This window comes from Anticarsia gemmatalis, chromosome 15 (assembly GCF_050436995.1).
Source record: "Anticarsia gemmatalis isolate Benzon Research Colony breed Stoneville strain chromosome 15, ilAntGemm2 primary, whole genome shotgun sequence".
Classification (NCBI taxonomy): Eukaryota; Metazoa; Arthropoda; class Insecta; order Lepidoptera; family Erebidae; genus Anticarsia; species Anticarsia gemmatalis.
Genome location: NC_134759.1, coordinates 37,786 through 65,162, shown reverse-complemented (window position 1 = coordinate 65,162; position 27,377 = coordinate 37,786). Strand labels below are relative to the sequence as shown.

The 27,377-nt window shown below is 47.1% G+C and overlaps 2 protein-coding genes across 3 annotated transcripts; one reads left to right on the top strand and one right to left on the bottom strand.

The window, feature by feature from the left end:
• Positions 1-357: 357 nt before the first annotated feature.
• Positions 358-9,518, bottom strand: LOC142979049 (uncharacterized). Its single transcript, XM_076123810.1, has 13 exons — positions 8,116-9,518; positions 7,921-8,030; positions 7,684-7,850; positions 7,436-7,604; positions 7,122-7,309; positions 4,891-5,045; positions 3,995-4,116; positions 2,997-3,161; positions 2,723-2,900; positions 2,520-2,639; positions 2,313-2,443; positions 1,729-1,939; positions 358-464 (listed from the first exon to the last, which is right to left on the bottom strand). Exons 1-13 carry the CDS (start codon positions 9,098-9,100, stop codon positions 358-360), a joined length of 2,808 nt encoding a protein of 935 aa, XP_075979925.1. The 5' UTR covers positions 9,101-9,518.
• Positions 9,519-12,086: 2,568 nt separating this feature from the next.
• On the top strand, positions 12,087-25,676 carry LOC142978830 (uncharacterized). Of its 2 annotated transcripts, none has more exons than XM_076123418.1 (15): positions 12,087-12,289; positions 15,482-15,601; positions 15,687-15,770; positions 15,871-15,924; positions 16,275-19,422; positions 19,498-19,597; positions 19,684-19,807; positions 21,338-21,622; positions 21,721-21,823; positions 21,937-22,250; positions 22,337-22,460; positions 22,554-22,656; positions 22,744-22,836; positions 22,915-23,012; positions 25,378-25,676. In XM_076123418.1, exons 1-15 carry the CDS (start codon positions 12,226-12,228, stop codon positions 25,637-25,639), a joined length of 5,076 nt encoding a protein of 1,691 aa, XP_075979533.1. In that variant the 5' UTR covers positions 12,087-12,225; the 3' UTR covers positions 25,640-25,676. The 2 variants fall into 2 exon arrangements, with proteins under 2 accessions (XP_075979533.1, XP_075979534.1); XM_076123419.1 differs by having other exon boundaries at positions 15,855-15,924.
• The last annotated feature ends 1,701 nt before the right edge of the window (positions 25,677-27,377 follow it).

The window sequence follows — 27,377 nt, the reverse complement described above, 5'->3', positions numbered from 1 at the left end:
ATATTTATTGAATTCGAACCCACCACTAAATGCACTACAGCCCCTGCGCCAAGCATGTAATTATACGTTTTACGTGCTACAAGCGGACGCAGCTCTATCAAATCTATATTGAATAAAGAGGTTTATAGATGGTACACTCTGGCGCCGTCGGTTTCCTCACTATAACAGGAGACGTGTGAAAGAGAACTTCAAAGATGATTTAAATAATAAAAATTTCAGTCAAAATATAAACATTACTTTGTAATCGAGAAAGGTGTTGTAAAATGTGACACAAGTAATGTAACAGAACAGATATAAATAAGACAATATGTAAGTAGAGTGCACGGTCCGCGGTGAGGGTGTGACGGTGTGATGACGTCACTGCTCCCCGCGCAGGTACTGCCGCAGATGGTCGCGCAGCGCGTAGTTGGGAGGCGCGCGCGCGTTGTGCAGCCGCCGCCGCGACACCGGCGACACCGCGCCGTCTGCACACACAAACACATTGACATACATACACATATACACATACACACATGCATACATACACACTATAATAATGTATGTATTTAAAAAATTTGGACCCCTTTTTACGAAAGTTACGCGGACGCAGGAATATGAAATTTGGCACACCTACAGTAACAGTTTATGTGTATGAGAAGTGGAGAACGCTAATATTTTTTAATATGACATACATTCAGTACATATAAAGTACATTAAATCAATAAATAAAACCTTACATACACTACCGTGCATTTGAAATTTGTCTATATACATAGAGCACTGACGTAGACATGGAGTACCGTTTTATATGTTTAATTTACTTAATGTCATGCATTTTTATATTGAGTAACTTATAATTTAAATTCATTATAGTCGAATTTCGGCTACTGGGCGACCACTAGTACTTATCCATACTAATATTATAAATGCGAAAGTAACTCTGTCTGTCTGTCTGTCTGCTACTCAATCACGCCTAAACTACTGAACCAATTTGCATGAAATTTGGTATGGAGATATTTTGATACCCGAGAAAGGACATAGGCTACTTTTTACCCCGGGAAAATGCGCATTTCCCGTAAAAATTCAGGTGGTGAACGAAGTCGCGAATAACCAATATTATATTGACATTGAATTAACAACATTCCGTTGTCATGGCAACTGTTTTAATGGCGGATATGCGTTAGCGCGACTTCGTTATATTATGAGGTATAAATAATTTTGAGAATATTTTTCATCATCATATCATCACGCTACGACCAATAGAATAGGAGCAGAGTAACAGTAAGTGTTACAAAAACGTGGAAAATTCTGACCCATTCTCTCTTATGTGACGCAAGCGAAGTTGCGCGGGTCAGCTAGTAATTCCATAGCCATATTTACAATGCTATATTAGAATAATATGGAGGGTATACGCTCTAACTATTCATTACGCGACCAAAGCTTGGAACCGGTTTAAAAAATACCGGTTTATTACGGTTTTCTTCCGAACTTTTCTTAAGAACGTGAACATTGTAGGAACTTTATTTTAACCTAAATTAACCGGTTTATTCGTCGAGCGGCATTTCCACAGACTACTAGGCATGTCGGTAAACTGCACGGCACGGCAACTAAAATGTATTATGATAACCGGTTTTTATTGCTCTAAACCGTACATTCGAAAAAACCTTTATGTAAATACTGCTCCAAATACCTTTTTTTAGGAAAGGTTTTGCGTCAAGTACATAATGGCGGTTTGAAAATTTAACCGGCCTTGTTCGCGACAAGTCTGAGAGTGTCTGAGAGCGACTGAGAGCGACTGAGAGCGAGTGAGAGAGAGCGAGAGCGAGTGAGAGCGACCTGCAGCGATGAACCAGTCGAGGATGTTGGCGCGCTCGTACGTGTAGCCGTCGGCGGCGCGCGCCGGCTCGCGCAGCAGCCGGTGCGACAGCGGACACAGCAGCGCGTGCGGCGCGCCCCGCTCCTGCAGTCACCACATACTGTCACGCTACATGTTACTCACTACTTACAACCCTAGTGAACCTAGCGGATCCTCGACGCTTCCCGACAAAACACTGTCGGTGGGACTTTTTACCATATTTATACCCAACGAAGGGAACACATTGTACAAAAAGTTTATCCCAAGAGTCAATCAATCAAACCAAGTCAGCAGTTGTGTTCATTGTCGTCCACGCCAGAGGGGCAGTCAGTGTTCTGGCTGTTTGTTGAAAATAGGTTAAGGCCGACTTGACAGCTGACAGACATGAATGGGGAAAGAAAGCGTATTAATGGCAAAAATACGTTGAACGCACAAATACACAGTAGAACATGTATGGGTCTATAAGATGGCGACTGACCAACGTGAGAGGCGGCGGTGCGCGGCGCAGCCACGTGAGCTCGTCGCGGAGACGCGCGCGTATCGCATCACGCCGCTCCCGCTCCTCGTGCTCCGCCCCTGCCTCGTCGTCCTCCGCCGCCACCGTGTTGCCTGTGGGCACATCACGCAGCGACCAGTTATTACAATAGTGAAGCGACAGTGGGCTTCGCACACGACCACACCATACCGTATCCGAGTTCTTCTAATAGTTCATCGATAGGATCGTTGATAAGCCTGGAGCCGGTGACGTTCGCGTCGTGCGTCCTTTGTATTAAAGCTAACTCCTCCTCGAAATTAACTTGCGCTCCTGTAAATCCAAACCGTTCGATGTGAGCGAACACATTCATTCGCACAGTATTCTGGTAGCAAACGTGGTAAGTGTAAACCGACCGGGCACGCGGGTGACATATTCTCGTATCCAGCGAGCGACGCCGGCGGGCCCCCACAGACACGGCGGCGCCGCCTCGTCGTCGTCCTCGTCGTGCAGCTCGTCGAACGGCAGCTGCCACAGCGACAGCTCGCCCGCCAGCGTGCCGGCCGCCAGCAGCGGGGGCGCGGGCGCGGCGCGCGACACCAGCGCCGCGGCCAGCACGCCGCCCGCGCCCGCCGCCGGCGCCGCGCCCGCCGCGCGCGCCACGCCGCCGCCCGCCGCCACGAGCCACACCCGCGCCCAGCGGTCCGCGCCCGCGCTCGCCAGCAACGCGCCGCCCGCCCCGCCCGCGTCCCCCGCACACCCCGCACTGCTCCACCGCAGACTGGCCGAGCCCCCGCCGTGCGCCGCCACCTGACGCACCAGCCGCACTGTCGCGTCCTGCACTTCGCCGTCTTCCTGGTACCAAAATAAATATTAACATACTCCAGTGATAATACACCTCTGCTTCGCAACATATCACCGAGCCGAGTGCCTTTGCTGCTGAAGTTGGCCTGTAGTTGTAATAGGTAATGATAATATGTAATTTATTTATTCAAAACAAAAGTTTAGAAACAGACAATAATGAAAATCTGAATAAATACAGATATTTTACATGTGCCCTACGTACCATGTGAACTACGATAAATAGTGTTTCAAGTGGGCAGTACTAGACGTTGCAGCCGCTGTACACGCACGAAAGTGACGATTCTATTGCCGTGGCAGTGGAGCTGATAACGAGGGATCTTGAATATATTAGGAGCTGGTCAGAGGGATCCTGACTACGAACCCGTCTAAGTGCCAAGCCTTGCAGCAGGTTGCCAACGACACTGTGGTAGTACATTGACTAGGACACTGAGCCGGAGTACATGTTTCGCAGGTAAGTCAAAAGGCGACGGGCGTCCTACGTACCTATTCTCCGTCGCTTAAAAACCTTTTTTCTCAACCTAGACCAAGATGACGCTTGTGCTGACTTTAATCCTTCGTTTAATCGACGACATCTCTCCGCGTGCACTCGATGACATAGTCGAGCCTGCTCACTGGTGCCTGGCGGATTATTCCCTGCATCAGCTAGCGTTTTGGAGCATAACGTAGAGTTCTGGTCGTGATCCGACCTATTTACTCCTAGAATGCTACGCTCTAAGTTGTTCCCGTATTGTAGTATGTAATAAACATGCAAGTTTTGAAGTTACAAAATGAGTATTGTTATAATATTATTGAAGTTAGAACTAAGATGGATGTGTGTAAAGTACTTGTGTGGTTTGAAGGATCCACAGCTTGATGAAGGAGTCGCAGCCGGCGGTGGCGAGCATGTACGAGTGCTCGGGCAGCTCCAGCTCGCTGGACGACGGAGCGAAGTCACAGCTCTGCACTCCTGCACACATATTATACAAGTTATCGTTTAAGGCAGCCTCGGTCTCTTATGTAATGATCTTCTAGCTCTATTGGTATACCTCGACTTCCGACGATAGCATTATTTTCTCTGTCAAATAGTCTAAGAAAATCCTTTTTTTGCCCTATCTTCAAAGTTGGAGATCAGACGATAATGAAATTTCTTTGAAACGAATGACTCCACGGAAAGATAAGAATCAAATCAGACCATAAATACCGGAGATGATGAAGTAACAAACATAAACACAAAAAACTACAAGGGCAAAGTATGTATCAGTTTTCTGTCTCAGGAAATTGATACATGCTCGCGATATTTGTTTGTAAAAGTTGGTATAGAGAGTTATGTATAGCTCCAATTTGTTATTAAGTACGTATCATGTCACTAAAACTTCATTGACTTTCTGCACTAATTTGGTGGCATTCGGCTCATATTGTCACGAGGCGATCTTTGCATTACTAAAGATCAACTCAAAAAATGACACCTTGATGCAGCTTTAGGATCACTCAAGGTAACATCGTGACAGAAAAGGGGTGTGGTTTTTAGCTGTAAATGTAGGCTCTACAATTAGTCAAGAGTTCTAGGAACTTAGATGGACTCCTAAAAGGACATCCATTGAATAATAAGTGAAATCGAGTATATAAGATCAGAGCGACATGATTATTGATAGGTAATATTTAGTGGTATGTTACAAAGTGCACGACGTATATGAGTGTGTGTGATGAGAGTGATGAGAGGCGAGTAGAGCGTGGTAGTGACCGAGGTCGTGCGCGCGTGCCTCGTGGTGCAGCAGCGCGGCGCGCGGCGGCGGCGCCAGCACGCGCAGCTCGCCGCTGGCCGCGCCCGTGGCCGCCACGCGCCCGTCCGCCGACCACGCGCAGCACGTCACCGCCTCCGCGTGCCCCGCGTACACGCTACACATACACATACATTATGTTATCTTAACACACACACACGTACAGACCTAACTAACTAACTTCTACTAACAACATACATTACATACATTTCTTCGATCGAAGTTCTAACATTGAACTATTTATATTGGGCTTGACATAGATATGTTTCAGTGAACTTTAATAGTACATTACGAGCTTTTATTATGTAAGTGCCTTTGAATTGTGTGGCACGGTCGGTACTGCATCCGTCTGCTGATCTTGAGGTTTCAGCTTCCATTCCCGGGTCGGGCAAAGTACGATTGGTATGTTCTAATTTATTAGAATATTTTAACAGTAGCCCGGAGTTTGATGACGTTTCCGTTAAATGACAATAGGCTGGCTCCCTATACCGCACTCCAGTATAACATCAACCCTTACGACCTAGAGGACATCATCATACACAAACATACCTTCAATTCATTCATGAAACACATCCACTCAATAGTTAACACCTTAAAAACTTTCAACGTACCATTTAGACATACCAACACATACACCCAAACTCACACACACACACATATACATATAACATTTAACCCGTTACTGTCCCACTGCTGGGCAAGGGTCTCCTCCCGTAATGAGGGAGGGGGTTAGGCCTTGAGTTTAATTTGAGTTTTAATTTCTAGGTATAACAATAGACTCGAAATTACAGTGGGGACCACATATATCACAATTGTCGAATAGACTTAGTTCTGCAGCCTTTGAGGTTAGAAAAATTCGCCAACTCACTGACATTGAAACAGCTAGGTTAGTTTACTTCAGTTACTTCCATAGTGTCATGTCCTATGGAATTTTGCTCTGGGGTAACGCTGCCGACATCCAAACCATCTTTGTGTTGCAGAAGAGGGCTATTCGTGCAATTTATGAATTAGGCAGTAGACATTCACTAAGGGAAAAATTTAAGGAAATTAATATATTGACGGTGGCAGGTCAATATATTTATGAAAACCTAATTTATGTACACAAAAATATCGCACTTTTCAAGAAACATAGCGATATACATGACATTTATACACGAAACAAAAATAAACTCGTTATTCCAACCACTAGGCTTCAAAAAATAAACAAATCCTTCAGAGGTCAATGTGTGCGTTTCTACAATAAAATCCCAAGCGAAATTCAAAATTTAAGTTTCAATAAATTTAAATTAGTGATTAAACGAAATTTATGCCTAAAAGGCTATTATACTGTTAAAGATTATTTGGACGATAATAAAGCTTGGGACTGTGCTGCTTCTACCAAGCTTGTTTCAAAACTGTTATAATACTCTAATGTACGATGTTTTACTGTGTCCTACCTATAAATATCCTCTTTACTTTTTTTTATTATTACAACTAGTTTTGTTTTAGGATATGTGACTGTTTTATTAACTGCACACAGTAAATCATCAATAGAAAATCTGTAATAATTATATTGACATTTTAAAAGAGCAAGCCGTGAGTTTCTTGCCGTTTCTTCTCACGAGCAACCAGCTTTCTCGAAACGGACAAACTACTGACTGTTTCAAATACTTTGTGAAAAGTTTACGAAATAAAGAATATTTTGAATTTGAATTTGAATTTGAATTTGAGTCCACCACGCTGGCCAAGTGCGGGTTGGGGACTTTGCATGCCCTCAATAAACGTATTAAACAAATTTTAGGCATGCAAGGTTTCCTCACGATGTTTTCCTTCACCGTTGGAACATGTGATAATTATTTCTAATACACACATAACTTCGAAAAGTCATTGGTGTGTTGCCTCGGGTTCGAACCTGCGATCACTTGCGTGGGAGGTGTCAACTTATACCACTCGGCTATCACTGCTCTATACATATACATCCATATAATCATACTAGGTCCTAAGCATTAATGTTTTTAGCACCTAAGATTAATTCATAATTTACACACTATATCAAATAGCAATAAACTCCCCCAGGGGGTGGTTTTAACCCTCTGGGGAAATCTAAAAAAAAACGTGGGTGCATTTCGTACACCTCTCTCTACGTTCACCGTCGGGTTTAACATGCGTGATATGAAGTATGTATGTTAGTTATGTAAAGTAAGTGTGTGCTGACTGCGCGGGGCGGGGGTCGGCGCTGTCGAGGCACCAGAGCGGCGCCACTCCGTCGTCGGTGGCGAGCAGCAGGCGCGCGGGCCGCTGCGGGGACACGCGCGCCCCCCGCACGCCGCCGCCCCCCGCCTCGCCCCCCGCACCAGCTCCGCTCGCGCCCCACACACTGAGCACCCTCAACTGCACCCCAGACTGGAACACATAGCTCAGCATTACAGTCACAACACAGTTTAACAAAACCCATGCATTCACTTCGAAATTGTTTGCAACTTTTTGCCTAGCATTATGGTAACCTCACTAGTAAAACGCCTGCAATACCTGAACATCCCAGAGGCAGGCTCGTCCGTCGAGGCCGGCGCTGAGCAGCAGCGCACCGCCCGCGCCGAAGTCCACCGACATGGCCGGGTACTGGTGTGCCTCCAGCGCGTGCTCCTCCACCAGCGCGGCCGCCTGCTCGTGCCAGCGGTACACCCGCACCCACCCGTCGCTGGCGGCACACGCACACATACAACATCAACACGTCGATAATACGCGGCCGCTGTCACTGGCTAAGCGAGTCTGCACACCTGGAGGCGGTAGCGACGAGGTCGCCGTGAGTCGCGATACAGTTGATGGGTCCGGCGTGCGCGTGCGCGTCGTGCCACACGCGCCGCGCGCCGCTGCCCTCCGCCTCGCTCTCCGCGTCCGCCAGCGCCGTCACCTCCTCCGGCGACTCCTCGACGGGCCCGATGCCCTGCAACACGCAGTGCACTGCATGAGCGCTGTCGATAGCGACTTACTACTAGCGATTTACGACCGCCCACCTCGAGATCTCCCAGAGCGAAGTGTTCGAGCACCGCGCACGCAATCTCCAACTCGTCGACCAGTGACAAAGAACTCAGCGACCACATCCTTACAGACTTGTCGTTCGAGCCTGGAAAACGTTCACCTTCAGTGCGTAATCTTACACGTACCTACTACGATTAAGAATTAACAATTCTGCGTCAGGCATAACGTACCAGTGAGCATGTAGCGCATGTCGTGCGACAGCGTAATACAGGTGAGATAACGCGTGTGCGCGTGCAGAACGTGCAGACACGTGGCGTCCTCCGCGACCGACCACAGGCGGGCCGTGCGGTCCAGCGAGGCCGACGCGAGCACGGCCCCGTCCCCCGCCCAGCGCAGCGCCGTCACCGCCGCGGAGTGGCCCACCAGCTCCCCGGCCGGCGCCAGCCCGGGCCCCGCCACGCGCCACAGGCGCACCAGCGCGTCGTGGCCGCCCGTCGCCGCCGCGGCGCCGTCCTCGGTCGCGTCCGCACACAGCGCGCCCATGTCGTGCGCGCCGTCCACCCACGTCAGGGGCGCCGGCGCCGCGTCGCCGTCCGCGCCGCTCCTGCAAACCTCTGCGACACATAACGTACGTCGACGTCTTTCCGCGACGCGTCGTCGGATCGCGACGATCGCAGAGACACGCTCACCTGCCAGGTCGAACACCTTCAGCACTCCGTCGGTGCAGGCCGTGAGCAGCAGCGCGCCGCGCGCCGGGGCGGCCACGGCGTGCAGCGCGCCCTCGTGCGCCAGCAGGCGCGCCAGCAGCACGGCGCGCGGCGCGTGCCACACGTGCAGCGCGCCGTCGTCGTGGCCCACCAGCACGCGCGAGCGCCCCGCCCAGCACAGCGCTCGCGCAGCGGCCGCGCCCGGCGCCGCCAGCGTGCGGCGCGGCGCCAATGTGCGGCCGCACCACACGCGCGCCGCGCCGTCCACGCCGGCCGAGGCCAGCAGCACGCCGCCGGGTGCCCAGCGCGCCGCCGTCACGCCGTAGCGGTGCGCGTCCGGGGCGCGGGCCGCCTCGTCCCAGCCGCGCGCCGCCGCCCAGCGCCACAGGCGCAGCGCGCGGTCGCCGGCGCCGGTGACCAGGTGCGCGCCCACCGCGTCGACGCAGCTCACCTCGCTGCGGTGACCGCGCACGGTCTGCAGCAACGTCGGCTCGCGTACTTCTTCCATCCCGCGAGCGCCGCCTCTCGCCTCGGCGCCGATGGAACGTGACACACCGAGATCGAGAGTGATATCTCGGCGGAGTCGGCGGCGAGCCTCGGCGCGCGATCGATCAACGTACGGGAGGTCGCGTTTCAGTAATGACGTCCGGCGGGTGTCGACGATCGATCGTCTATGTCACTGACGCGACGATTAACCTCGTTGTAGATGTTTTCTGTTTTATTATTGTTGTTTTATTGAACGTCAAATCATAACAGTAAATCGAAAGATTAACTAAACGGATAGTGTTCACCACCATTTTTATATTAGTATTATACCTGCGAGCGAGCAACCACCGTTTGTTTGTTAAATAAAAACTGCATTGTTTTGTACAATTGACGAGTAGAGTGGCGGGCAAGTTAGCACGGAAGTGCGTGCAGTGAGTGTGGCCGCCAGTCGGCGCCAGTATGATGCGCGAGGCCACAGCGAGGCGCTCGAGGGACGAGCGCGGGGCGGCCGCGGCGGGGAGCGCTGACGTGGTGTGCCGGCGTGTGGTGTGTGGTGACGACCACCATGGGCCGGTGGTGGTCACCACACACCACCACACACGTCGGTCGCACGCACGGGTGACTCTCACTAATAATGTTTACTCTGCCATCGCTCGTAATCGAAGTACCAACAACACGAGCGACACAGCTAATGATAGCGTCGACCTTCACTATAACTGTGCTATAACTTACAACGTGCTATATATCATAGACATTTATTTATATTCAATAATAACATGATAGCCGAGTGGTATAAGTTGACACCTCCCACGCAAGTGGTCGCAGGTTCGAACCCGAGGCAACACACCAATGACTTTTCGAAGTTATGTGTGAATTAGAAATAATTATCACATGCTCCAACGGTGAAGGAAAACATCGTAAGGAAACCTTGCATGCCTAAAAAAATTGTTTATTACATTAAAGTGAGGGCATGCAAAGTCCCCAACCCGCACTTGGCCAGCGTGGTGGACTCAAGGCCTAACCCCTTCCTCATTACGGGAGGAGACCCTTGCCCAGCAGTGGGACAGTAATGGGTTAAATTTATTTATTTTTATTAATAGCATGACGCCTGCTAGACGCGCAAGTGCAGGCAGAGTATTCATACACGCACGGTTCGCCACTAATAATGTCAGTCCCCGTAGCACTGCTGCACTGTATAACACGTACATCATGTCATTGTGTAATAATAATATGTAGGTACTCATAGGTTTTGGCTCAGTCTTACCAGCACTTACAAATCTTGTGAGTCCAACGCGTCTTTTCACTCAGTATCCTTGGCGATTGATCATCAACCTTTTTTATTCTCACAATTTATAATCCTCTTATAAGAATAAATAGCTGACGCTACAGCTATTTATCCTTATAAGAGGATTATAAATTGTTTACTGTTCTCCACCTTATAAATGCATGTTTAATTCATAAGATTATTCATCTATATCTATCTATACTTATGATAAATCTGTAGTGAGGTCAATTCTATGCATTTAATAATAATAATGTCCTCCTAGCCGATATACGGCTACGGCGGTCAGTTTCATTGAAACTGGCCATCTGTGCAGGACTTTATTTTATAGTGTCCAAGTGTGTGCACAATACACAGGTACACTCTCTATTCCATCACTCTCATAGTTTTGGTGGGACGAATAACCGACACGACCAGTGAAAGGTCAGGCGCAGGACCGACGGCTTTACGTGCTCTCCGAGGCACGGAGGTCTTCGACCTCAACTTCCTAACTCCGGGCAATCTCTAAGAAATTCTTAACAGAAAATTCCAGAAAAGACTTTTTGGCCCGACCCAGGATTCGAACCCGAGACCTCTCGCACCGCAGTCGCATATACTACCGACCGCGCCACAGAGGCAGTTGCCATGCATTGAATATATTTAAAAAAACCAATGGGGGATGTTAAGAAACGGGTACTGTAGCTCGATTCTCTACTACTATCGACTACCCACAATCGAACTGTCATCGAGAAATTTTGTATGGAAATCTGATCAGCGCCTCTGACGGTGCCGTAGGAAATATTTTGGCAGTATATCCTAAGTGTCAAAATTTCGATAGCTAGCCGGTTGTCGGTAGTCAATAGTGGTAGAGAATCGAGGTACTGATACCGAATCTCTATTTTATATTCTTTTTTTCTGTCTGTCGTCCGTCTGTATAGTGGAGCAACATATAGGATACTTTTTATTGCATAAAATTTTATAGACTTCTATAAAATTGCAAAAAATACGTAGAAATCGTTTGAACCTGAGTTTTCTTAAGAAGACCACAGGTGGCGTTGCTATCCATTGCACAACATACGCGAAATATGTTTGTTTTGTTTAGCAATCAAAATGTATCATAACATAAGCTTTTCAATCTTAAACAATCTATGACGGGATAAGAGGTTAAATCGTAACTTATCTTTAATATTTTATGAATATAAAACTGTAGTTAACGCGTCGCCGGCTGTATCGATTGAACCTGTTGTTCGCCCCAACCAATAGATGGTGTTATAGTCCATAACACGGCATATTTTGCCTAATTAACTTATTTTGATTACTTTATTTAAAAAAATAGCAATGAAAAGTGCACCGGTGCAAATAGGTCTGTCTGTATATTCTGTATCCACTAGGCCTAAATCCAGAGGGCCCAGCAATATATCAGTCTTATAATAAGGTATTTTATTTTATTGTATATCGTTTATATCGCGATTGCAGGTGTTGGTCACGCGTTTTACGCTGTAGACTGGTAAGGATCCAGACGAGAGCGGAAAAGAGGGTAACCACGGGAAATCAGACCTGCCTGTGTGCGTGTTGGTTTGTCTGTGTAAGTGTTTGTTTACTTCAGCTAGCTCTTGAATACTATCAATACTATGTAAATCGATGTAAATTAGTAAATTGGCAGAGAAGGAAGTCTGGCCGGTTTTTGACGGCTGTTGCGGAAAGAAACGGGCCAATAATAAAAATAAACGATTGGGTGGGGCGCGCGAATCCTTGGCCTCTCGTAATCCTGTCTGCACCGGTCCGCGCCGGCGGTCGTGTCAGTAGTGTAGTGGCGAGTGAGTGGTGAGCCAGTGAGCAGTGCGAGTGAGCAACTACTGCGTGCAGTGTAGAGAGCGGGCGGACACATGCGCGCCACACGGAGCCGCGCCGCGCTCGCGCTCGCCACCGCCGCGTGCGCGCTGGCGCTCGGTGAGTGCACACACTACACACATCAGCCGGGTTCACCCTCAGTGTAGCAGCACACATACATTACATATGTCAGTCTCGATTGAAGTAGGGACGTGTTAGTGCTAGGCAGTAATAGTCGCGTGTGACGAGCACTTGTCTGACGCCTCTCACGCGGGTGATTGGATCAATGATCACTTTAAGAGACTTTGATCTATTCGTTCATTTCGTTTAATAACAGAAAGTTTGTTTCAGCGTCGTTATTCCTCCTATTCCTTCCTAACATTCTCAATCAATTGTCTGAATAAGTTATTTCAGATACAAGCGAGAATTTTATAAAAGACATAGAATACAATTGTATTTATTTTTGTATAAGAATATGTTTTGTTCAGTAAACAGACGGTTGGATGGTCCCCGCGGCGAAGTGGTCGCCACATAACTGCGCCGAGATTTATGCGATCCACAAACTGTTGTTTCTGATCTGTATGTTAAATGCGTCCGTTGTTTGTGTGTTTGTGAAAATCGTTGTCTTTGGTTTTACATAAAAGTAATTATCGGATAAAGAACCAAGCTGAATCGTAGCACTCAACAAAACAACTTGAATCACTCAGTTAGTTTTAGGAGATTCAATGTATTCTGTAAATATGCTCCCGGAATAATAAGTATTATTTACGTTAGGTTCCGTACACAAAGGATATAAACGGGACCCTATCACTAAAACTTCGCAGTCCGACTGTGTCAAAGTCAAATCATTTATTCATTCAGGTCAAATGCTGACACTTATGATAATCAATGATATAAATGGCAATAATGCTTTATTGGCCCTTGCCTCGCCGCGTGCCATCTGTAGTAATTCTTCTGTAAGTGTGTATGTCACTGAACTTCTCTTAAACGACTGGACCGATTTTGATGAATTTTTTTGTGTGTGTTCAAGGGGATCTTAGAATGGTTTAGAATCACAGCAAAAAAATTCTCGCGTCACAGTTTTCGTTGCCAGAGCATATTGAGTAGGTCTGAGAATCGGCCAACATCTATTTTTCATACCCCTAAGTGACAATTTTTTTTTTTATTTACTAAACGACGTTTGCCGGGTCAGCTAGTGTATTATGTAATATAAGGTATATTAGTATGAATGTTTATTTTGTTCCTCATTGTCTATAGACTGATTTATAGTGTGCTTAGTGTAAGAATTGATAACGGTAATTTCAAGTATAGCTTTGAGCTAATTCTATAGACAGACAGTTTCATTTTGTTTAGGGCATGGTGCGGCACCGACTTTTATCAGTACAGTACAGTTTATGTGCTACCTCGTAATAATAGTTTTTTTTCCGTAAGGAAATCTTTATCCAGCTAAGTATTTTTCATCATATCTCTTGTTGTTTGTTTCACACTTCAAATTCAAGTTGCAAAATGCATGCTTTATTCACATGATACATCGACACATTTGATAGTAAAAACTTTGATGACCGTTACTTCTCTATATCTTGAGATAAGCAGGAACGCACCAGCGTTGTCAAACTTTGCTTGGTTTATAATAATTTATACGTCATACCCCCGGTTTCTGAGGTAAATTTCGCGTCTTTTTATATGAGTTGTAACGATATAGAATGGATAAATTATCATTAAAATGACTCAGAAGCCGGGGGATACTCATTTATTTCATAATTTATGTGTGTATATTTGATATTTCATAATCGTTATCAAAGTGCAAGTTAATAGGTATATTTATTTAAAACATTTAATAAGTATATGAAATCGTCATGTGTTTTTATCTACCACCGTTTCTGAAAAGCTGTTTCTCGTGATAAGTAACGGCAAGAAACTCACGGCTTGCTCTTTTTAATAGTCAATATATTCATATTATTATTGCAATGATTACACTGATTGACGAAAACGACCTCAATAAAAGTTAAATTAATTTGAATGGGATATTTTGTATCTACAATTAGCCTGTTAATAATCTGCATGTTTAAAAAGTTTCAGCCACACTCAGTTTTCTTGCAACTGCAATACACTTTTTTTTAAGTAATATGTTTGAAAATTGAATTTAATCAAGAAAAACCACTAACATTTGACTTTTATTCAGGATTTTAGGGAATATTTTGCGTCAGGTACATCTCTTTTGAGTGTCTAACACTAATCAGCCAACATGTTCGGACACCACTTGCCTTGGTACCGATTTTCCATATTGGGTATATCCTGATGGAATCGCTCGCCACGTTCATCACTAACGGTGCCAAAATTTTGAAATAAACCAACACATTGTGCACAACAAACACCAGGAGTCCAGGTTTTGTCCAAATTTCATACCCGAAAGCCAAAATAATTAAAATAACAGTTTTTAACTAATGGTGTCAAATTACGACTTTGATTTTTAATAGTAAACCGCAAATGTATCAAAAGTTATTAGGATGGTTTACACACACTCTGGGCATCTTATTACGATGTACAGAAACGACAATCACAAAAAAAAACCGTTTTTATTTCAATAATTCAATATTGATTTATCGGAGACATGCGTCGGTAAGCATAATTTGCGTATTCAATATAGTGTATGTTTAACGAAAACTGAGGGTGATTGAACAAAACTAAGTATGAGGTTTATATGCGGGTAGGTAGTAGTGGTAGTAGTGTTTAAAAAAGCGACTCGATTTTGTTTAACAAAAATACTGTTGACTAGTGTTATTTTTACGAAAACCGATCTGTTCTTGTGCAAACAGGTTACTGGGTAAAAGAATAATAATATTATTATAATATCCGTCTAAATCATTAGTCATCTTTCAATGTTAGTAAATGGGTAAAATAATTTAGTAAAGACGTGCCTACTGTGATAGCCGAGTGGTTGACGTTGGCACCTCCCGCTCAAGTGGTCGCAGGTTAAAACCCGAGGCAACACACCAATTACTTTTCGAAGTTATGTGTGTATTAGAAATAATTATGCCATCAAAAACATCCTATAAAAACCTCAAGAAAAAATAAAGAAACCATAAAACTCATAATACAACCTTTTTCATTCGTAGTATAGAACTGATCAACATGATCGATATATGAACCAGGACGAGTTTATAACTCGTTTTAGGTTTTACTAGATATTTCCAGCAATTGACCACATTTTGAAATCGGATATTACTAATACGAAGCTAATAATAATGTATAAAAATATATTATTATGACGTAATGATCGTACGAGTGCATGACTGTGCTGCGGTTCCAAAGGCTGCGCGGCGACAACCACGCTGCAGGATGTGCGGCGCTCCGGAGCCAGCCACGCCGGCCCGGTCAGCCAGGCACCGCGACGCACGCGCTCCGCCGACCAGGCGCTGCCACTCTCATCGGGTGAGTAGTAGACTACGATTCGCGGACTTCGCTTAGAACAACTCACTGCATAATAATATATACTGAGCCGTCACACTGGTTGCAGAGAGAGCACACGTCGACCCCCGAAGCGCGGGCACCGATGTGCCTGCGAAGTTCGTTCCTCCCTTCAGACCACCCATGGAGTACAGTGAGTGAACACTTTTTATTGTAATGTTTATTACACCGAGTATTACTATTTACAATTATGCATGAAGTAATTGTTTCTGTAAAGTATCTTTTTGCCACAGCGGACGAGAACGGCGATTCATGGAGCTTGAAGCGTACGATGTATGAGTATTTGAGTAAGTGTCCAGATAGCTGCGCGCCACCTCCCGGTCCCTCGCCTGAACTCTTGACCCTACCGACATGCCCGACGTCTTTGCCCCCCCACCAACGTCACCCCCGACCTCCACGGAACACCCGTCACTCCCGATAACCTCGACGCAACCGTCAACCCTTGACACCACCGACACTCCCGACCTCTCCGACATCCTCGTTACCTCGGACAGCCCCTTCACCGAAAACCTCCTCGCTACCCCCGACGATCTCGTTACCCCCGACCTCCCCGACACCCGCGACCGCAGTATCCGAGTATAAATATTTGCAATTATGAATGAAGTAGTTGTTTCTGTAACGTGTCGTTTTGCCGCAGCCGACGAGAACGTGGTGCGTGTGCGGTATGAGTATTCGAAGAGTTGCCTGAGTAAGTGCACAGATAGCTGCGCGCCACCTTCAGTCCCATCCCCCGGGCCACCGCCTAACTTCTTGACACTCCCAACATCCCCGACGTCCTCGTCAGCCCCGACCACATTAACACCCCTGACACCCACGTCGCCCCGAACCTCCACGAAAGACCCGTCACCCCCGACCTCCACGAAACTCCCGTCACTCCCGATAACATCGACACAACCGTCAACCCCGACCTTGACACCACCGCCACTCCCGACCTCCCCGTCACCCTCGAAAAGACCGGCTCCCTCGACCTCCTCGCTACCCCCAACATCTCCGACACATCAGACTCCCCCACCACCTCCGACCTTCACAACACCCTCAACATCCATGCCATCGCTGACATCCTCGTCAACCCCGAAACAACCGTCGACCCCGAAACCACTGACTCCCTCAACCACCTCGTCACCCCCGGGAAGACTGACCTCCTCGCCACCCCTAGCACCTACGACATCGCCGACATCCTCGTCACCACCGAAACCAACGTCGCCCCGGAAACCACCGTCAACCCCGAAACCACAGACTCCTTTGACCCCCCCATCACCTCCGAGAAGACCAACCTCCTCGCCACCCCCAACATCCCCGACAGCTCAGACTCCCCCATCACCTCCGACCTTCAAACCACCCTCGACACCCACGACATCGCCGACATCCTCGTCACCACCGAAACCAACGTCGCCCCGGAAACCACCGTCACCCCCGAAACCACAGACTCCTTTGACCCCCCCATCACCTCCGAGAAGACCATCCTCCTCGCCACCCCCAACATCCCCGACAGTTCAGACTCCTTCAACACCCCCAACCTTCACAACACCCTCAACACCCACGACATCGCCGACATCCTCAACCTGGAAGCCACCGCCGGCCTCGAAACCACCGAATCCGTCGACCTCCCCGACACCTCCGGTAACACCGACTCCCTCGACCTCCTCGTCACGCCCAACATCCCCAAAACTACCGACACCCCCAACACCTCCGACATCCTCTTCACCTCCGAAACTACCGACTCCCTTGACCTCCTCGACATCCCCCACCTTCCCGAAACCCCCGAAAACAACGACTTACTGGAACTCCTCGCCACTCCCAACATCCCCGACACCTCAGACTCCCCCATCACCTCCGACCTTCAAACCACCCTCGACACCCACGACATCGCCGACATCCTCGTCACCACCGAAACCAACGTCGCCCCGGAAACCACCGTCACCCCCGAAACCACAGACTCCTTTGACCTCCCCATCACCTCCGAGAAGACCAACCTCCTCGCCACCCCCAACATCCCCGACAGCTCAGACTCCCCCATCACCTCCGACCTTCAAACCACCCTCGACACCCACGACATCGCCGACATCCTCGTCACCACCGAAACCAACGTCGCCCCGGAAACCACCGTCACCCCCGAAACCACAGACTCCTTTGACCCCCCCATCACCTCCGAGAAGACCATCCTCCTCGCCACCCCCAACATCTCCGACACATCAGACTCCCCCACCACCTCCGACCTTCACAACACCCTCAACATCCATGCCATCGCTGACATCCTCGTCAACCCCGAAACAACCGTCGACCCCGAAACCACTGACTCCCTCAACCACCTCGTCACCCCCGGGAAGACTGACCTCCTCGCCACCCCTAGCACCTACGACATCGCCGACATCCTCGTCACCACCGAAACCAACGTCGCCCCGGAAACCACCGTCAACCCCGAAACCACAGACTCCTTTGACCCCCCCATCACCTCCGAGAAGACCAACCTCCTCGCCACCCCCAACATCCCCGACAGCTCAGACTCCTTCATCACCCCCGACCTTCACAACACCCTCAACACCCACGACATCGCCGACATCCTCAACCTGGAAGCCACCGCCGGCCTCGAAACCACCGAATCCGTCGACCTCCCCGACACCTCCGGTAACACCGACTCCCTCGACCTCCTCGTCACGCCCAACATCCCCAAAACTACCGACACCCCCAACACCCCCGACATCCTCTTCACCTCCGAAACTACCGACTCCCTTGACCTCCTCGACATCCCCCACCTTCCCGAAACCCCCGAAAACAACGACTTACTGGAACTCCTCGCCACTCCCAACATCCCCGACACCTCAGACTCCCCCATCACCTCCGACCTTCAAACCACCCTCGACACCCACGACATCGCCGACATCCTCGTCACCACCGAAACCAACGTCGCCCCGGAAACCACCGTCACCCCCGAAACCACAGACTCCTTTGACCTCCCCATCACCTCCGAGAAGACCAACCTCCTCGCCACCCCCAACATCCCCGACACCTCAGACTCCCCCATCACCTCCGACCTTCAAACCACCCTCGACACCCACGACATCGCCGACATCCTCGTCACCACCGAAACCAACGTCGCCCCGGAAACCACCGTCACCCCCGAAACCACAGACTCCTTTGACCCCCCCATCACCTCCGAGAAGACCATCCTCCTCGCCACCCCCAACATCCCCGACAGTTCAGACTCCTTCAACACCCCCAACCTTCACAACACCCTCAACACCCACGACATCGCCGACATCCTCAACCTGGAAGCCACCGCCGGCCTCGAAACCACCGAATCCGTCGACCTCCTCGAAATCTCCGACCTCCCCGACGCCTCCGGTAACACCGACTCCCTCGACCTCCTCGTCACGCCCAACATCCCCGAAACTACCGACACCCCCAACACCCCCGACATCCTCTTCACCTCCGAAACTACCGACTCCCTTGACCTCCTCGACATCCCCCACCTTCCCGAAACCCCCGAAAACAACGACTTACTGGAACTCCTCGCCACCCCCTACATCCCTGACACCTACGACCCCCCCATCACGCCCGACTTTCGCAACACTCCCGACCTCCTTGACATCCCCGACCTCCTCAACACCCCCGACATACCCGCCACCCCCAATATCTGGATGTAGTGAGTCGTGCAGGCCACCAGATCACCCTCCGGCCGTAGCGGCGGGCGGGCCGTCCAAGCCGCCGGTGTTCGATCGCTCCATGATGTTGCAGGCCACGCTCTCTGTGCCGCGCGCCGGCTTCGCAGAGAATTATACCGTGTGGTGAGTCCCAGTACGTTCTAGCGGCCCGTACTCCGAACGTCTATACGAGGATACACCGTGTTTGTTATGCGACAGGTGGGACTCTGTGACCGGCGCGTCGCGCTACGACTACCATAATGGCGATACGTCCACGTACCGCATGGTGTTACCCGACAGACGCGTGCGGATGGTGCGGGTGAGTGCACACTCTTGGTACAGCGGATGCTGTGTGGTTGATGTGTTGACGTGTTGACGTGTTGACGTGTGGATGCGTATCGCCAGGCCTCGTGGGACCGCACCGGCGAGCGTGACAAGCGCGTGTGCACGGTGATGGCGCCGCGCGACGTCAACTCCAAGAAGCGCATACTGCCTGTACTGCCTGACTTTTCGGGCTTCACGTTCGACGGTAGAAGCCTTTACATTAAATAGCATTCATAAACATTATTTCTAGAATAAACATTGTGATCCAAAGCAACATCATCTGTATCATCAAACCTTTATATTACGGTTCCTTCTAATGTGATAGGCATTTGATTTGAAGGTTGTCAACGCCAGTTCCCTCCCAAAACGCCTAACGTGTCTCATACAATCATAGCCTGGATTTAGACGTCACCAACACGCCTCACATGACACTAATTAAACTCTATCTACGCGAGATGATAATGTAAATATGAGATTGTACTTTTATGTGGACAGGCAACAGCTCTACACTGACTTGAGACACCAAATCATGTGTAATAATAAAATCAGCTACTCTTTATGAAATGACAAAAACACACTTTAGAATAGAAATACGGTGTGGAAACGTAACAGTTTTAGTAATAATAATAAATCTATAAAAAACCTCTACGTGTTGGCTTCGGTCGCACGCACGCCTTTCTAATGTCCGGGACTCTGTAGTCCCGAGATATGATACAGACGTACATAATAAATCTCCTTATTGTCCACAATGTATCAGAACAAAATACAGTAAATAAAAACAGTGAGAACTCAAATATAAATCCGATACTAATGCATAATCGGCGGCCTCATCGCACAAGGCAATCAGTTTTATTTTTCGTTCGTATCAAATGAGTGCTTAATAAAATGTTTCGTCTGTAATAATGCAATTTAAATTAATCAACATTATAATCAAATACTAAAGATTGTCACCAAATAGCTTTAGACAGAGGTAGATGGAAGAGGGAAGGGAGGCCTTTGCCCTGCAGTGAGACAATATGGGCTGATAATAATAATATTTTTTTAAAAACAAAATACCTATCCCTATTTCCTCTTTTCGTTAACCCAGTCAACTACCTAATTATCACGATATTATGATAATTTCTAATAACTCGCTATTACAATACGTACCCATGTATACTCGTAAATGATGGGAAAATACATGACTGTGTCACAACGATAACAGGCGCAATTTCGACTTTTTATTTTGTGTATCGAAATAAATTTTAGTATAAGTGTCTAATCTAACATCAAAAGTTGCGGAAAATCGAGGATATTCGTTTAAGACACTACATTCGAAAATTTCGTGCACCTGTTTTGAACACCTGAAAAAACAATGTAATTTGTGTATGTCGACAAGGTCGGAAATCGTTTGCACCTGTTTTTTTAAGATATACAATTGGTAACCAATTGTATATCTAAGTATGTAACGTCTTTCTAGAGACTTAGCCGCTTTTTAATTAAGGAAGAAATGAAATTTGGTTTAACTGCTCAGCAATGTTCTGTATCTCTTAAACTATTAATCGCAGAAAAATGATTCTTAGACCAAAAGCATCGAAAGTTGTATTAGACTACATTCAAAAGTGAAAAACGACCAACTGTGGCTTAGCTGCCTTTGCGGGTGTCCGATTAAACGCGATGCAGTACCGCGGCGGTCGCTAAAGCGCCAGCTACCGATGATATACGAAGCTAGTGTGTGGCCTCCCATAATGTGTAGGATACGTGCGGGTGCCGGAGCAGATGAGAAACGTCTCGGTGGTGGTGGAGCGCTGGCGGCGCCGGGACACGATGCAGTGCTGCCACGACGAGCGGCTCACGTACCGCCACGAGCTGCTGCTGGCGCGCGCCGCCGACAACCACACGCTCACGCCGCTGCGCTACGCCGTCGCCGTCGACAGCTCGTTGCTCGGCAACAACAGCGACTGCTACGTGCACCGCTTCACCAAAGTGCGCACGGGCAAGCGACCTAAAGCCGACGTGTTATGTCCCAAAATGATGGAGGGTAAGTGTTAGCTCCCCTCCCCCCTACTCCCGCTGCCCCCTTATCGCAATCGCGTCTGTATGTCTGTTGTTCTAGAACTTTAACTTTCCTTTAACCAGTGTGCGATGTGGTCCACAAAACTGAAGACGAGGACCACGTACATCCACTGAGGCAGTTTAAGTTGTTTCACCCCGACCCCAAGCACGATGTCTTGCATCAATGGTGAGTGTCGCCGGAGACCTGCAACGTGCTAAGTGCTGCCCAGTGCCCTGCAGCGCGCAGCATGAGTCGCACTGCTGACTGTCGATGCACACTCATATCTGTGATTTGTTCAGGTTTAAACAGAGATACAGACGACGGTATAAGGATAATGTCGAAGAGGTCATTCGCAAAAATATATTGATGCAAACTTCCCGATTTATTTCGTCGACGAACCGGAAAGGTAATCATTACCTTCTAAAAATCAACTTCTGGGCGGACCGATTGAAGTCAGAGCGAGAGATATTATACGGAGCGAGTGAGAATGGAACCTCATCTGGCGGCAAACAATTCCCATTCCCGTACGACGAAGAGTATCTGAGAGCAAGCAAAGGCCAATTCGTGTCGGATTTCGATTGGCGCCCGCGAGGGGCAGTCACACCCGTGCGCAGTAAGTGTCTCCAATGTCCGTTTATTTAATGTAGATTGTTTTCGAGTATGTAGATTTGACGCAGCACAATAAACGATCACTTGCAGATCAAATGCTGTGCATGTCATGCTGGGCGTTCGCAGTAGTGGGAGCCGTCGAAGGAGCGTTGTTCCTGAAGACCAACCACCTCGTGCCGCTCAGTGAACAGAGCCTCGTCGACTGCGGCCACCTGTCAGTGCTCTCTGTTCATTCATACTGTACGCGAGTCATTAATGATTCACCGCTCACGACATCTTTCTAAAGTAGTGTCTGTTAACTGTGCAGGACCAAAGCTAATGGGTGTAGACGGACCTGGCCCGTTCACGCATACAACTATATACAACAGAAAGGCCTCCCGGCACTAGAAGATTACCCATATGCAGGCAAAGTAAACATCGTTTACTCTTAAATAGAAACGGCACAATATCACGTGATAGTAGAACATAATACTCATGTAATGTGGCGATGTGTGCAGGTGCTCCAGTGTAACGCCGACCAGGTGCCGACCGTCACTCGCATCAGCGGACACGTCAACGTCAACGGCTCACTACCCGTCGTCGCGCTCAAGGTACGTGCGGTACACGACGTACACGAGTAGTCGGTGTGATATGTATGACGTAACGAGTGTGTCTGTGTTGTGGCGCAGGTGGCGATCAGGAACCACGGCCCCACCGTCGTGCTCGTCGACGGAACACCAGATACCTTCCTCTATTACTCATCGAGTTTCTACAGCGACGCTGAATGGTTTGCCAAATAAATACTTAAATATTCGGTTTATTTTAATGGACGGCCGGCGGCGTCCGGCCATTCCGCGACCGCGAGGTATGTTTATGCGTCAACAGAAGACAAAATAACTATTATAAGAAAGTAGTGTTTTTAAAGTGAAACCGTGCTCTTAGTGTTGCATACCAGTTAGGTAGGCAGACGGACTCCAGAGCTTTAAAATAATCACTTCTCATAGATGTTGATCAGGACACCTTTTACTCCTACCATACCAATCGGCAAAATACGTTGCAATAAAGCCTAACTCTCTTATACACCACATTTGATGTTCTACCTGTAGGAGCCAATACAAACAAATTATCGGAGCTAGTGACGCGCGAGAAAGCTACATAAAGCTGTCCGAGTAAAAAACAGCTCGTCCTAAGATCGACACCGGCGGCTCGAAGTCTGACCTTGCGACTTGTTAATGGTCATCGCAAAACATGGAGTAACGGGAAACTGCACGCGCTTGAATTGAAATGGAAAATGATTTGGGATTAGCGGTATGCGTGGTGTAAATACTACTTCACCAGATCCACAACCCGTAAGAATTTCGGCTTCCAAGGTCCTATACCATCGAAACATCATCTTCGTCAGGTGACAACCTAAGAACTACACGACGCAGCCGGTCTTCTTCTAACTGTATCAATCGGGTGTCACTGGATTGTGTTTGCCTCAATTCTTGCACACGACTCTTTTCTTCTTCCAGGGGATTAGCGGTAATTTCCTGTCGTTCATAGTAGCGACTGCGAGCGGCCGACATACACAAATTATATTGCTCATTTGTTTCGAACATCCAGGATATTTCGTGGCGATGGTGGTCGGCAGACAGCCGTGAACTTCTTTCCTCATCTGTTTGTAGAGAACGTGAGATTTCATGGCGAGAACTTGAATGAACTTGGCGCTGAGTGAATGTCTCAGACTCGCGGGATACGATGTGACGCTCACGGTCAGCTGTGAGACGCTCTTCACGCTGAGTGAATGTCTCAGACTCGCGGGATACGATGTGACGCTCACGGTCAGCTGTGAGACGCTCTTCACGCTGAGTGAATGTCTCAGACTCGCGGGATACGATGTGACGCTCACGGTCAGCTGTGAGACGCTCTTCACGCTGAGTGAATGTCTCAGACTCGCGGGATACGACGTGACGCTCACGGTCAGCTGTGAGACGCTCTTCACGCTGAGTGAATGTCTCAGACTCGCGGGATACGACGTGACGCTCACGGTCAGCTGTGAGACGCTCTTCACGCTGAGTGAATGTCTCAGACTCGCGGGATACGATGTGACGCTCACGGTCAGCTGTGAGACGCTCTTCACGCTGAGTGAATGTCTCAGACTCGCGGGATACGACGTGACGCTCACGGTCAGCTGTGAGACGCTCTTCACGCTGAGTGAATGTCTCAGACTCGCGGGATACGACGTGACGCTCACGGTCAGCTGTGAGACGCTATGTTAGCAAGGATTAATAGCTATAATATATTATAACAAAAAAGTTTCATTAAAATCCGTCTAGAAGTTTTTGCGTGAAAAACGGACAACAAACAGACAGACAAAAAAAATAAACTATATTTTTGGCTTCTATTGGTTATATTAAGATCCCCCATCTTAGTTTTTCTTTAATATCTATAATGTACAGACATGAGGTTGTTATAATTTTATTATATTATTATGTAAAGGTTAGACATTGGAACAATATTGCATATCGACCAAACAAATGTGTAAAGATAACGATGTTACTGATCAATTACTACCAGCTCATATCGTTCAGCCTGCATACATTTTTGGCATTTCTTCAAAGTACCGCCCTATAAAAAAATGGCATACATCGATAGAACTAGCCACTTAGAGCAATAGTTCGTATGGTACAAAACCTGTAGGATCGTTTTGAACCGAGTTTGAAGATTAATGATATTTAAACATATTCATTATTGAAAGTGCTGGGAATCATAAAATAGTTATTGATATTACTAGAATTGACTATCCGAAGCGATTGTCATTGTAAAGCGACCACTTTAATATTGATATAATTATCGCATTATGTTCTCTGTATTGGGTCTACTGTTTTCTAATACACGTACATTCATATTCATGTTTCCATCTCCAAAATCGATACACTTTCGCCTCGTATTTATTTTGATGTTAATAACGACCTAAATAAAAGTTTCACTCCTCAAGCTAGAGACTTTCGGGCATGCGATCCCGACCCACGACACTTACTGCACTTTTTCATCAACTTCATCCGCACAGCTGTGCAGTGTGAGTAGTGAGCCACGGGCCTCGCCCGACCTACATATACATATACATTATTATACATGCTCGTATTACTAATATATTGTTTGTTTTTCAGTCGCACGAATATGTCTACGCACGCCATGCTGGCGGTGGGGTGGAGGACGTTCCGCGGACACACGTACTTCACGCTGAAGAACTCGTGGACGACGGGGTGGGGCGAGCAGGGCTACATCCACGTGCGCGCCGACACCAACACGTGCGGCGTGCTGCGCCTGCCCTCCTACCCCGTGCTGGAGCGCGAGCCCAACGTCGACTACATCCCGCACTCGGCGAGGATGGGCGCTCCCACTGCCGTCCCGCCTTGCAAGACATGCTGATACCACTACTAGTCACTACTTATTATTATATTATTACTAAACACTTGCATTCTCCATTCATTTCAAGAATTGCCACCCCTGCATATGTTAAGTATAACACCTAGCCCGATTTTATTCAAACGTAAGCAAATAATGATACACAGAGCATTCTGAACAAGACACTTAAGCAATATTTAAACCGAGCTATACTAGCCGACATGTCAATACAACCCACTATGACAGGTCAGTCGTCACCCTAATAGGAAACAATAACAAAAGTGTCCAACCCACCGACATAGCTGTCCTCATACTCACAAAGTGCATTGAATATTTGAAAAACTCTCACAGTACATTGATTTTAAAATCTAAATTTCCAGAATCTCACAATAATATCTATTGTTATTTCTAACACTGGAGTTATACTTAACAATAACTGCACCAATTAATTATATCTCTAGACGACAGCAAGACTGTTTCAAAATGTGGTACCTATATGACTCAAAATAGTTACGTTCGAAAACTACAAAAATGGTTTTATCGCTAGTTTATTAGCTTTAAGTTCCTGGTCTTTATACCATCAGAAAAATAAAGACAGTGTCTAAGTACTTGTGTACAATAGCAAACACTTGCTAGAACTTATCATTTGTCTCATCATCCAAGGATCATTACAGGACTTAACACTGCTGAAAATCTAAATCAAATCATTTATGCATTTAAATCACATGCTGACACTTATGATAGTGAATTTACCGCCAGCTGGGAAGGTAGCGCCAGCCAGCTAGAAGGTAGCTGGTTTATGAACCGCGCGGTTGGCGTTCGGAACGAGTGATTCCCTGAACTACACACTAGTCAAAATCTGTAGTCATTGTTCTGACAGCATTCAAATTCAAATTAACATGAGTACCTACAATACTTACGTCTTATACTTTAATTACATAATACTATAAAGTTAGGAAGTCTGTACTATGATAGAATCCATAAAACAAGTATTACATTAGAGCAGGAAAATTGACACAATATTGAAACATTAATCATAATAAGCATTACTTTAAATTCTACCAAAATTAGCTTTAGGCAGTACTACAAATAGGTACGTGCTAGGTAAAAATCTGAGTTACAGTGAGACAGAGAATATGCCCGTCAGTATCCTTCGTAAAACACAGATTGCAGTACATTGTTCATTAAAAACAAAATATAATATTAGGTCAGGGAAAAAGTCTTTTCGCATTGTAGTATGTATGAACTTGTAATAAAATCTCTTTGGCTTCAAGAATCACAAATGAGTACACGGTTCATTAGGTTTCGTTCAGTGAGCTCGTGAGGTACCCAAATATCGATCATTTTTGTGTAGAGAAAAGATTTTTTTACAAGTTCATACATAATGCGAAAAAACTTTTTCCCCGACCTTATAATAATGTGACATTAATTAGCTACAAATAAAACAATACTCTTGAACTCAAAACATGATGACAACAATAATTTATATCTAGATTAAAAATGTAGTGTTAGTTGATATATGTACGAGTACTTATGCTTAGTAAGGGATCGCGTGTAAGTGGGTTAGTAGAGTTATGATGAAATTTATACATCGTTTGAACAAACAAGGAATACAAAAACTAAGAAATACAATTCATCAAATCATTCGTGTAAACTAGTTCTATTTAAGTTTAATTAAAACGACTATGCACCCTCGTAATCAACCGAGTTGATATTATATTATCTCAGTTCAGCAGCTTTTCTGGCCGGACAATCTGCTTCT

Coding starts and splice junctions, on each gene's coding strand:
- LOC142979049 (XM_076123810.1), bottom strand. CDS start 9,100: ATGGAAGAAGTACGCGAGCCGACGTTGCTGCAGACCGTGCGCGGTCAC. Junction 2,901..2,996: donor GCGCGGACCGCTGGGCGCGG/GTGTGGCTCGTG, acceptor GCGCTGGTGTCG/CGCGCCGCGCCCGCGCCCCC. Junction 2,640..2,722: donor ATATGTCACCCGCGTGCCCG/GTCGGTTTACAC, acceptor TTGGATTTACAG/GAGCGCAAGTTAATTTCGAG.
- LOC142978830 (XM_076123418.1), top strand. CDS start 12,226: ATGCGCGCCACACGGAGCCGCGCCGCGCTCGCGCTCGCCACCGCCGCG. Junction 12,290..15,481: donor CGCGTGCGCGCTGGCGCTCG/GTGAGTGCACAC, acceptor GCGGTTCCAAAG/GCTGCGCGGCGACAACCACG. Junction 19,598..19,683: donor GACGCGTGCGGATGGTGCGG/GTGAGTGCACAC, acceptor GCGTATCGCCAG/GCCTCGTGGGACCGCACCGG.